This window comes from Pagrus pagrus (assembly GCF_965226575.1).
Source record: "Pagrus pagrus genome assembly, chromosome: 24".
Classification (NCBI taxonomy): domain Eukaryota; kingdom Metazoa; phylum Chordata; class Actinopteri; order Spariformes; family Sparidae; genus Pagrus; species Pagrus pagrus.
This window is the reverse complement of record NC_140206.1, coordinates 6534465-6547427: the sequence shown is the minus strand read 5'-3', so window position 1 is coordinate 6547427 and position 12963 is coordinate 6534465. Positions and strand designations below refer to the sequence as shown.

At 44.6% G+C, this 12963-nt stretch overlaps 1 protein-coding gene across 2 annotated transcripts in view; it reads left to right on the top strand.

Annotated features, from left to right (window-relative positions):
• LOC311253285 (prospero homeobox protein 1-like) overlaps positions 1-12963 on the top strand; it is a 39879-nt gene that overhangs the window by 15914 nt on the left and 11002 nt on the right. For both annotated transcript variants that reach the window (XM_084347136.1, XM_084347137.1), the window contains exon 6: positions 6414-6608. In XM_084347136.1, the coding sequence (XP_084203262.1) occupies positions 6414-6608 (195 nt within the window). The remainder of the gene's footprint in view (positions 1-6413; positions 6609-12963) is intronic.

The window sequence follows — 12963 nt, the reverse complement described above, 5'->3', positions numbered from 1 at the left end:
GTGGGAGGAACTCCGCAGATATTATTGAAAATGAATCATGGATAATCCTATTTGTGATGAGCGAGGCTGTTCTTTTCAAGGCTTTTCGAAGCAGTGTGTGTGTGAGTGTGTGTGTGTGTGTGTGTTAGCACCCTGTTGCTGTCTGTCTGTGCATGTGTGTGTCCTGTTTCGTTGCCCCACTGCATTCATTACCCTCATTATTACCATATTTCCAGAATCCGGGTCAGTGTCCCTTTCTCTTTTCCTTTCTCTCACCCTCTTCCCTTACTCCTCCTCCCTCCCCCCTCCTTCCCCGGGAACAATAAGTAGCATGTGTTAGGAGGATCAGGCAGATTCACTGTAAGGGAATTAGGGCCCTGAATGGCTTCCCCTAATTGGACTTGAATGGACTTTGTCTATGGGAAAACTGGTTCTTAAAGATGAGCCTCTTACGCACAATGGCCGCCTCGCTCCGTGTGGGAAGTGGGTTGAGCTGACGACTGTTTTAGGCACAGATGAGCGAGCACACACGAACACGAACACACACACGGGATCTTAATTGCGCAGCGAAAGCTCTTGCCTTCTGACCAGACAATCATATATGTTAGCACGAGACGCCGAGGTCCCTGCCGTCTCGTCTTGAGAGAGAGTCAGCCGGAGTAATTAAGACCTCGTTAAGACTGGAGGAGTTAGGATTAATTAGACGCTCGCCGGCTCAGGGAGCTCCTTCCAACTCTCGCTCGCAACTTCCCTGCCAGCTTGGACACGCACGCACACACACAGCGAGCACGAACACGGCGACACATCCATCAGCGAGAGCCCTGAAGACTCTCGCCTTGAGAGGCGGCGGCGACGTCTCGATTGCCGCCGTCTCAGCAGGAATCAATTAGCGTCCAACCCGCCTCTCACCCGTCTTGTCAATTAGAGCTACACAGCCAATTTGGCAACGTCAGGATATGAAACAGCAACAGCTCGTCTATCGATACAGATAGATCTGAACTTGACTAATTACCACAGTTAAGTGTTTGAATCCTCGAGATGATAAGGCTTTTAAAGCTGTCTTTTTATGAACTGTGAAGACTGCGGAGGCACAATATCCACTCAGATGTTCAGCATGAAACTATCAGAACATATTGTTAATTATTTAGGCTGTCTTTAACTGGAGAATGTTAAAACAAAGCTTTCTTAATAGCTCGCTATTTTCAATATAGCAAACAGCTACTGTTTTGTGAGCAATAGGGTCTAAGGTTACTATAGTGTGCTGGTAAAATGATCTGTGTGAAATAAGTCTCAGCCTTTATAAAAAACAATATTTAACTGGCCTCAGTTTCCACCAAACTCCATTAAAATTTTGTATAATTTAAGAAATATCCTGCAAGTTAAGAAATGAGACTGAAAACACAACCACCTCGTTGGTTCTGTACTTTAAAATACATTTGGGTAAATACCAATTTTGGGGGGTCTAAACGGGCCTAACTTAAAGATATAATATGCAACATTTCCACATTTAAATGTCTTTAAAAAAAGGAAAAGAAAAAAGAAATCTGTACTTTTATTTAAGGTAACGTATCATTCGGTCGCCTGTTGCAATAACGTCTGGGTGAACGCCACATGATACAGAGAGGAAGGAAGTCGGAAAGAGTGACCCAACGTAACATTTCCTCGTTCGATCGCGTAATAAGGCGGCCTTCCAGGGGACAAAACGTATAAATCTTCGCTATAAATATCACGACTTTCTGCCTACTGGTGCCCCACCGCGCATAAGCTGGTGCCCTTTTTATTTTTTATCGCCCCTGACCCTCAAACATCCTGAGTCCGCCACTGCCGTCTGTTAACTTTCCTGCCCGAGTTACACAGATAGATTTTAACTGGCATTGGTGGTTGTTTAACAGTGAAGACAACAACTCCCATGATCCCACGCTGGTTGAAACAAGACTTCTTCCGATCACCAATAACAACTTCAAATGACAATGAATAAAGGTTTTTAGACACGATGCCTGCGACTGAATTGTAACCGTCACACACATAAACAACCCCCCTGCAGTGTATACTGTCTATTAAAGCAAAACTGCCTTAAAACATCATTTAAAAGTTACCACAACAGCTATTCTTCCAGGATCCACAGGAAACCTTCAGTGCGTTTTTATGTCGATCGTGCACTTTCACACTGTCCTCTATAAAATGTGCCGAGCTGCGACGAATCCAGTTGAAGCGGGCAGATCCTTAAAGGATGTGTGTGTTTGCCCTTCCAACATGGCCTGGGGGGGCTGACAACACCCGCCATCAAGGGAAGGAGAGCGAGGGAGGGAGGGGGGGTGAGGCACCCTGACACTTTCTCTGACACTCTCTCTTTCCCCCTTTTCGTTGTAAACAGAAAATGGCATTCCTCGGCCTCAGCATTTTGCCCCCCCCCCTCGTCTCCCCCACCACCACCACCACCACCTCCATTCTGTCTTTTGTCTCTTGTTTTTTTGGTTTGTGCTGATTGTGATGAGCTGGACGGGACCGTGGGCGGGTGGGAGGGCAGGTGGTGGGACGGCTGAGTGTATGCATGTTTGTGTCCCGTCTACATGTGAAGTCATTCCTGGATTATCTTCCCTCTGAAAAGGGAAATTATCAGGTCGACAGTCGCAGATTTTAAGCTACGCCTGAACTCAGAGTCACATTTTGAAGCGTCCAACAACTGTGGTCCATCCAACTCAGTCACCGAAAAGCATTTTGGCAATGAATCCCTAACCCTAACTCAATTTCATGTTGTCACAATGCAGTTTTCTTGAGGTCTAGTTAGGTTTAGGCACAAACACCACTTGGTTAGGGTCAGGAGAAGATCATGTTTTGGCCGAAAATACTCAGTTTAGTGACCACAAACATGGCTAGTACATTGGTCTCTCGCTCTTCAGCTGTCTCATCTAGCCCTCACACCACCATCATATCGTCCTCTTCCTGATAAGAAGGTCATCTACAGTTCACCGTGTGGCAAAGTCACAATGATGAGACAGAGCAGCATCTACTGATGGACTTATAGAGCACAGGAAGTCTGGACTTGCTGGACTTATGATCTGACAAGACTTTATATGAGATCATGTCAATGGTTGCACTTAACTAATCTTATTGTATTGTGTTTACCTTTATCAAATTAAGGTAAAGATCTTTGAAAACACAAAGTCAGGCTCGCAGCTTTATGTCCCGGTGGTCAACCACGGCACTGCCAGGAGAAGACTTTTCTCCAAAGACCGCCATCAAAAAGACAGAGTACGTAAAACTGTTTAAGAGACGTGGGGAGTTTAAAAAGGGAGGTTCAATATAAACCTAGGAGAACTCATTTTAAGCACATCATCTTAATTAGGGTTGCAAACTGTTGAAGTGGTCGATTTGTTTGGATTATAAAATGCAAAAGTAGTGAAAAACCCTACAGAAAGTCAAGGTGACACTTTGTAAACGTCTATTTCTAGAGGTCTTTTCATACCGAAGACTGAGAACACCAGCAAACATTCACATTTGAGAAGCTGGAAGCAGGGAATTTCTTTTTTGTGTGGATTATCGAAACCTTTCACCGTCTATGGATGAGTCTGCAGGTCCTTCAGATCTCATAATACATCCACGGACTTGATTTTTACAGTGTGCAACCTCAACGTGTGAAACGTTATTGTTCGCTTTTCTTACCGGCGTAGACTCTGAGGGCAGAGACGACAGAAAAGCACTCTGCAAGATGAAACTGTTATCACATTTCCACGCGTCTCTTTAATCACCTTTCCTATGAGACTTATTTCATATTGAAAAATGCAATTATTTCCACGATACTGCAGCCTTGGATTGACTCCATTTAACTCATATGATGGAGAATCTTTGGATGTCTTCACCCAAATATGTTTCATGATCTCTACATGTATAAACTTGTAGTAATTCGAGGGTCGTGTTTTTGATCTTCTGAGCGTATTATCTTACGTACGCATGTCGTTTGCGACGCGACGGCTGCTCCGAAAACGGACAGACGACATCGTCTTGCTCGTGTAACCGCGTGTTAATTGCTGAGTTATCACGTAACTCCTTTGTGGGTCAAAAACACCCCGCCACCACACACACACACACACACACACACACTTTCCCCTCCCGTCACTCTGCTTTATAAAAACCAACTCCCTTTCCTTCTGCTGCAGACACACACACACACACACACACACACACACACACCCTCCCAATTATGCTCCATTATGTCACCCCCTCTGACAGCTCCTGAAAAAATATCTCTTTCCCCCTCTGTCATCCTCTGCGCTCTGCATTCCCTTTTCCATGCTGCCTCCCTCCATTCAGCTCTCTCTCTCTTTCTTTCTTTTCTTTCTTCCCCTCCGTCTCTCTCGCTCATCCCTCGTTCCCGCGAGACAATGTCTTGTAACAATACCGAGCTTAATCTCCGTATCAAAGCCGTTTTTCCCCTTCACCGAACACACGCACAAACACGCATACACTTTCACTCAGCTGTCACCGTGTGGCTTTTTTTCTTTTTTCCCCTACGTGTTTCGTTTCGTACGAGGAAAACGCAAAGAGCAAGTAGATTTATTTTGATTCTCCCCTTCGTTGCTCATCTTTAAGTCAATAATACGGCACTCATGAGTCGATTAAACAGAAGAAATTAGCTTTTTAAATGTCGGAAGTAGAAAAACAAATCAACCGTAACAGTCTTATCAGTGCAATATGTGTGTTAAATTAATATTGTGTCACCAGCATGACGTCTTCTCCTGTTATTTTTGTACTTGTGGTGTTTCACATCACTGTCTTTATTAAGCTGTCGCCATGTTTTTTGTTTATGTGTGTGTGTGTTTAGCTTCTTATGAGGAAGAGATAAAAATACACAGAGGAAGTTCAGATCACTCTGAATTTATTCAGCACTTAAGAGTAGATTAAACACAAGAAATGAGCTTTTCAAACGTGGGAAGTACAAAAAAAATCACTTAACATTTTTATCACTGCAAAATGTGTGTTAAATTAATATTTTGTCAACACAATGACGTCTTTTCCTGTGTTTTTTGTAGTTGTGTCTATTCCTTTGTCATCACCTCCTTCACTCCTCGTCTGTTACTCGTTAAAACAGCACTCATGAGTTGACTAAATACAAGAAATTTGGCTTTTCAAACATAATCAATGGTAACATTTTTACATGTGGGTTAAATATTTTCCATTATTTAAGATTCTTGGAGTTAAACACAAGCTGTGTAATCTCTAAACGTCCTACTGTAGTAGACATTTTTTGCAGCGTGCCGTTCAGGCCTGCAGGGCAGGAACACTGTTTGAAGACGGTTGTTTAATGTTGGTTTGGCTCAGGCCGAAAGCCCACGATGGCATAACAATAAGATAATATTTGGGTCATTCTTGTTTGATTAGGACGGTTTCTAGGGGCCGATTATTCCTCCTTTTTTTCTAGCAAGGACCCTCAAGGTGTAGACAGTGTTTCAGTGGCTAATGAGGCGGATAAAAAGAAATGTTTTACAGATTTTTTTAGTCAAAGTTAATTGGAGTGTGTTCACACGCATGCATTGTGCACAAACAGGGACACGCGCACGAGAAAATGCCAGTATATCACATTTATTGTTCTGGCTGCTGACGGATTCATCCCAGCGGTAAGCAACGTCTACTCGAGCGAGACTGAAGCTGCTGTAAACAAACCAAAATAAAGGTTTCCTGATTTCAAATTAACACGTTTGACATTGACCAAATAATATTAAAAAAGAAACAGGAAAAGCAGAAATTCTCTTTTTTGCATTTCAGTGTTTAAAAAGCTGCCTGGTTGATTAATTTTGAAGTACACAAAGAGCTCATGTGTAAAAACATTTCTTTTCATTTTTCTGTTCGTAGTCAGACATTTGCAGCTTCTCCAATGACACGAGTACATTTAAAAAGCGATGAGCTGCAACTGCATGAGATATGCACTCAAAACAAATTATATGTAGATGATTTTCCATGATCCAAAGTAAGCACCAGTTCCAGTCAAATTTGATGACATATCACAATGCAAATAAGTATGAAAAGCAAACAAGACGCCATGCTGTAATAAATCTACAGCAGCAGCAAACAGGAAGCAACTTCCAGTGTAAAATCTGCTCACCATGACACTGAAATCTGTTAAAACCTAAAAAAAATATGTTTAAAATCTGATACAATCCTTCAAATTTACAAAAAACAATGCAATATGTGAGAATTTTAGTTCAAAACATTAAAAAAATAGTTAAAATTGTCAACGGATGCATGCTAACTAGCTAGCCCCAGACCTGAAAGCCTCTTTCACCAACACCGACACTGCCCTGGTGGTCCGGCTAGCTGCACGGCTAACTGAGCTAACAGTAGCTAAAGTCAGGACTGCGATTCAAGGTGGCCTATTCTGACGTTTTTGCACCTTTAATTCATTTATCTGATGAAATGTTATTTGATTTTCTTTTCAGTTCAACCGCTGCATCACCTCCCAGCTGATCAAGTGGTTCAGCAACTTCCGGGAGTTCTACTACATCCAGATGGAGAAGTTCGCCCGGCAGGCCATCAACGAGGGCGTGACCGGTGTCGAGGACCTGGCGGTGGGCCGCGAGTCCGAGCTCTTCAGGGCGCTCAACATGCACTACAACAAGGCCAACGACTTCGAGGTAAGATGAGCTTTTCGGATGCGTGAGTTCGGTTGATGTGAGGTAGATCATGACTAGGTCGGAGTTTGGCAGGAGATAAAGGATACACATCGTTTAATATTAAGCCCGAGTGGGTATATTAGTGTAGATTGTGCCTTGGGGTGCAGACATGGACTCCTACTGTACCCCTCTTTTTGACAGTTTAATGCACAATATTTTAAAAAAGACCTAAAGACGCACATCATTAACCAACATCTCCTCAGCTCTCTCTTCTAAAAACTGAATCAGAAACTGGATTCAGCACAACTCGCACAAACGTCCTCTACCAAGTCAGCTGTTCGGAGCGCAACAGTCACCTCACGATTTCTGCTGAGGTGTGGATGTCGCAGTACGTGTGTGTGTGTGTGTGTGTTTATGTATGTGTGTGTGTGTGTGTTCGATGAGGCGAAAGAGGACGCCGCTCGAGGCGCGGGTGTCCTTGTCAAAGCGATTTGCAGAAGTCACATTCCCTCCCTCACTTTTTCTCTCCCAATATTGGTCTAAGGGGACCTGAGGGCCCTTAAACTATTCAACGTAACATCAGCAGCATTTAGATGTCCATTAGCACACACACACCTCGCCGCTGGCACACACACACTTTCCCTTTTTTTGCTTAGGGAGAGAAATGTCGAAGCTTAGTCGGACACACGCACACGCAGACTTTGAGGTATTCTGTTTTGAAGGCGCTGCTTTGCATAGCAAGAGTCAGGTAGCTTTTCACAGGTGTGTATGTAAAGAAGCTGCACAGGAAACAAACACACACATGCAAATAACCCGTGTGTGTGTTTATTCGAGCTCATCCTCACTGGGGTTATTTTTAGGGGGACGGGGGGTGAAGGTTCAGGCCGGGTGAGGAGTTTGAGCGCCGTGACTGTGGCTTTGCGTATTCGAGCCTTCAGGTCACACATCAGCGACAGGGTCTTTAAATTGATCTGCCACCCTCGCTGCGTCCATTAGCCTCAGCTCATTTCACGCAATATGAAAATCAAATCGAAGACACTCGATACCAGTAAACTGAGATAGGCAAAACACGACAGTGATCATTTAGTTTGAATATTCTGGTTTTACGAGCAGCGACTGTTTTGGAAAAACTCTTCCTCGGCGGTGCATTCGCATGAACTCCGAACTCTGGGAGTCGAGTCAGCGTTTCGCATCGTCTGCTCCAGTTCACGTGTGTGGAGACAGTTTGACTTACAGAGAAGACTCTTACAATTTGGAAGCTGTAACTCAGGAAATTTTGGTTTTCACACTTGAAAAACGACTTGTCAAAACAGTTTAAGGATTCATTTTAGGGTCGGACATTTTGAAGACTTACCACTACTGTAAAACTTAATCTTACCAAGTATATTCGTCTAATTTGTACTCAACATATCTCGTTACACCTAATATAAGACACAATCACCTGGAAGGTAAACCTGCTAAAGAGCACAAACACTGATATATATCATCTTTTATTTTCCCACAAGAAACATCTGGGAGGCCAAACCGTGCCGACGTTGACTCGTGAAGACCTCTACTAAGAGTCTTTGCACATGTCCGAAGAAAAACGCAAACCGATAGCTGAACGAACAATAAGAAATTTAAATAAAAACCGTGTTGAAAAGGGTTCAGAGTTTTCAACCGCTCAGTGGAAGAACAAGTGCGTCCTTTATGTGTTTGCAAAGGTAGGTATAAATTTTCTTCCCCGTACTTTGTCCCCTGTCCCCGCCTGCCTCCGTCTCTCCCTTCACCTCCCTCCTTCCATCCCTCCATCCTTTTCGTCCGTCCGCCCTGAGGGAACATTACCGGCTAGGGACCCTTTTTCTCTCTCTCTCTCTCTCTCTCTCTCTCTCTCTCCCTTTCTCTCCCCCCTCCTCTGTCAAACTCAGAGGCGTGAAACTGGAACCGCGGCCGATTCAGCAAGTCTCCCGACGTACACACACACACACACACACACACACACACTGAAGTCTTCTCCTTTTGCCAAATTTAGCATCATCAGAGTTCCACCTTGGTTTGTCCCCCATCACACCCACCTCCTCGCCTCCCCTCCTCTCCTTCCTCTGCTCTTTTCCTTGCTTCCTCCCTCCCTTCCTGCTGATTCTGTCCTCTGCCGATGTCTCCTCATCCTCTTCTTCCTCTCTTATCCCTCTTTCGTTCGTCCTCTCTATCCCCCTGCTGCCTTTTTCCTTTTCTCCTTCATCCCACCCTTCACTCCTCCCGTCTCTTGTCTCTCTTTCCGTCATTTCTTTTTTTTTTTATCTATGTTCATCTTCACGCCCCGGCAGCTTTTATTCCCTTCCATAAAAAAATCAGCTTTTTGTCAAATTAAATACTCAAAGAAGGCCTCGCAAGGTTAAATAATTTGCATTTGTTGTGTTTTTTCTGCTTCAAAAAAAAAAAAAAAAAGAAGTTAATCTTGGTCAACGCTGTGTTCTTTGGTTTTGATGGGCTGTAAAAAAAAAAAAAAGCTCGTGTCATTAGTCGACGCACACCGGCAGCATTTTAAATAGTCATCGTAGATTACCGCCGCCGAAAGGTGAGTGTAATTTGCCGCGTGTTCGTGTGTCGAGCGTGTGCGTCGTCTTCCAAAGTTGGCGTAAACAGGCCCCGGTAATTATAGCGGCTTCATTAATTACCTCCTCCTCCCCTCTCCAGCCACATTCTTTCAACTCTTCTTTCTTGTTTACCTCTCCCTCGCTCCATCTCCATACTCGCCCGGCTCCTCTCGCCTCCTCCTCCTCCTCCCCCCTCGTCTCTGAAACAATTTTGTCCTAATTGCAGCGCTGCCCACTTACTAATGAGGAAGGCAAAGAAAGGAACGACGCCGGAGAAAGGGAAAGGAGTAGACTCATCTTCAAATAATAAAAGCGAAAACAAAAAGAGGTTTTCTTTGCCAGGACGCTCAGGGAAAGGTGTCAGCTTCTACCTTCTGCCAAGAGGAAGAGAAACGCTTCCTCTTTTTCTTCTTCTTCTTTTTTTTTTTTGTATTGAGAACAGATTGACGAGTGGTTGGTTTGGACTGCCAGCAGCATTGGGCATGGCACTTGTAACTTCTGAGTGTTAAAGTTTTGGTACGATTTTTGAAGCACACCTATGCTTTGGCGAATGTGAATGTGAAGTGAGTAGAGAAAAGTCTGTGTGGACCCGATTACAAACCCAGGAAATGCAGGTGCTTTTTCAGGATTTTCACCCATTTAAAACAATATTTTAGCTTTTCATGATGACTCATTTTGAACAAAAGTAAATTAATGAAGTAAAAAACATCAGTGTTTAAAGGTCCCATGTTCTAGAAAGGGAGATTTCCTGTCTGTTTTGACTATGAAGCAGGTCGAGGTGTATATAAATATTGTGAAAATATCAAATCGCTCGGTCCACGGAAAAACTGAGCCTTCAAACGAGCTGGCAGGACATCTGTACCGTTGTGATGTCACCATTATACAGTCGTCGCCCCCGAGGTTACAAAAACATTGACGGAGCTGATGCGGAAATACAGTGGGTGGTGCTTGCTCAGGCCTGCGAGGGCTGACCAATCAGAGCAGACTTTTTAGGAGAGGGGCTTAAAGAGACAGGCACCAGAACAGAGCGTACAGACACACCAAGGCTGTTCGAGTGCTGGGTCAGAGCCGGTGCCTACTCTGGAACCAGTTCTTTGCTGGTCTAGAACAAAGAACCGCTTACGTCAGGGGCTGGGGGCGGGGTTATCATGACCCACTTAAACTGCTTATGACTGACATTTTAACAGAGCCAGTGTAATGTGTTCTGACTTCTCCGCGGGAGAATAAACAAAAGATTCGGACGCCGAATTGAAGCAACAACAGTCACGATGATGCGACTCTACGGTGGCTCTCATGCCCGTGGAAAGGCAAACTAGTTATTAAAAGACTCCGAACTCCGAAGCAGCACCAGCCCAGAACCAGCACTCGGTTTGCGTTGGTTGAAAGGGGGTGTCAGATATGTGTCAATATCTAATAAGCAAATACTAAGTGTGTTTTTTTAAGTGCGTCACATGAGAGAACGGTGATTTGTGGACGTGGCCCACGGTCCGCCGGTTGAACACGCCAGGAATAGAGGCCGAGAGCTTATAAAGGGATGAAGTTGTCATATTTTTGTATGTGTGTGTTCGTGTGTGTGTGTGTGTGTGTATGTGTGTGTGTGTCGGCCGAAGAGGGACAATGAGACGTTTTTATGAAGCCTTCTAGAGGACGTTCTCATCTTTCCAGTTCAAGGATCCTCGCTGGCTCTGTCAGCACCAAACGACGGCACAGCTGCGCCTCACACACACACACACACACACACACACACACACACACACACACACATGTTCATACACTAACACACACACACACACACACACAGATCCTCATTTGTGTCCGTCTGAATGAGCAGAGATACCCTCCCATGAAGGGTGGGTGTGGCTGCTACCAAAATCTGCCCTTTGACTTTGACACACACACACACACACACACACACACACACCTGGAGGCCACAGAGTGGTCACACACTCACATTTCAGGGCTATCCGGTTTCATAAGCTGTGCTCTTCATGAAAGGCTCGACTCCTCGTGTCTTTCTCCGCCGTTTTAGATTCTTTGTCACCCTTTGTCCCTCCTTATTCACCCGCTCACTCATCTTTTTCCGCCTCTCAGGAATCGATTCTCAAAGTGGGATTTCTATCAGATCGTCTCATCTCATAGAAAATCGCTCGCCTTGGTGCTGAAGTTTGGGTTTCACTCTCGTATTGTCCGCGGCGCTTTTCATCATTTTTTTTTTTACGCGAGCTCAAATATTAAGGATTCATCCGTCTCAGCCCATTAGCCTTAACTTTATCAAGTCTCCTTCGTCTTTCTTTGTCCTCACACTTCTTTTTTTTTTTTGGTCGTCTATTTGTAACCTACCCAGAAGGCGCACACACGACTACACCTGTCCTGCTTTCTTTTCTCTCTCCTCCCTCTTTCTGAGCCTAGAAGCTTTGGGCAGTTACTAAATCTTACACACTGGAGTTCATGATTCGAAGGAGACACCAGTCTGTAGGATTCCTAACTATTATTATCATTATTTGTTTTTCCATTATCTGATCGCGGCAGGCAGAGCGACACTTTGCACAGGAAGTCAGTCAATCGAGCAAACTTGGGATCCTTTACAACACAATAGGTGTTTGTTTTTGGCCTCTTTCCCACCATTAAGTTTTAGTTTGGGCACCCGTGCTCTGTAATCTTTATTTGATGAAGTGTAAAAGGATTTAGTATTAAGTCTAGTTTAAACTAAGTGGTTTAAACTAGGGTTGGGCGACTGGACCGATATATCCGGTTGGTTTTTTAGGGGATTTTTGTGCAATTTTTTATCAAGTTTAATTGTCTGCCTCGGAAGAAAGAGTGTGACTCACCAAGTGAACGCAGGCCAGCAACAACAGAGGAAGGCAGCAGGCGCAAAACAGCAAGCGAATATATCACCAACCACTGGTTGTTGGGCTGACAGTGGCCTCTTCTTAAGTTTTAACCGTAGTTTGAAGTTTTAGGGATTATCCTGAACAACCAGTACAGAACTAGGTCTCGTACAAAATATGTTTATGTGGTACCGATTTGCTTCGCCGTCTATATTTCTGGGTAGGTCAGGGGCAGATGGAAGGGCGAACAAAGCTTGTGACACTAGAGACGATTGTTATCTGTTGGCTACTGTATTTAAAGCAACCGCAAGTTTCATCCGGAGGACGCTTTGGGTTTGGCGACGGATCCGAGGACCTGAGGATGAGACTCGACAACCAACCGCGTTTCTCCAGGAAGTTACACATTGTTGCTTCAAACCGGGACGTCAGTCTTTCCTTAACCCGAACCTACGAGCTTCGATAGGCCTCGACTGATAAAGTTTTTGATTCGTAGTTGCCAGGAGTGGATACCAAATGAGTTGTCGCATACACACACACACACACAAGCACTTAATCTATGCGATCACACACTCTTTGTCGCTGTCACTCAGTGTCATGGAGCGAGTCTGAGCTCTGAGTAAGTCAGTAAGTCTTCCTCAGCGTCTCCTTGGCTCTGTTCGCTGCCTTACAGAGAGCGGTATGGTACAGACAATGCCACCTGCCAGCTTCTGTCACGATAATTATAGCTATCTGCTTGCAGTGTGTGTGTGTGCGTGTGTGTGCGTGTGTGTGTGTGTGTCTTAGTATGCCAGTCGAGAAGAAGAAGGCATCATCTTTGTCACTGAGCCTGATTGGAGTCACGAGGGGGCGGCGTATGTGTGTGTGTGCATGCGTGTGTGCCTGTGTATGGTCTTCCTGTATGTGTGTGTGTGTGAATATGAATGTGTGAGTGTGTGTGTGTGTGTGCGCAGTGATTCCCTTCCCCTGCCCCAG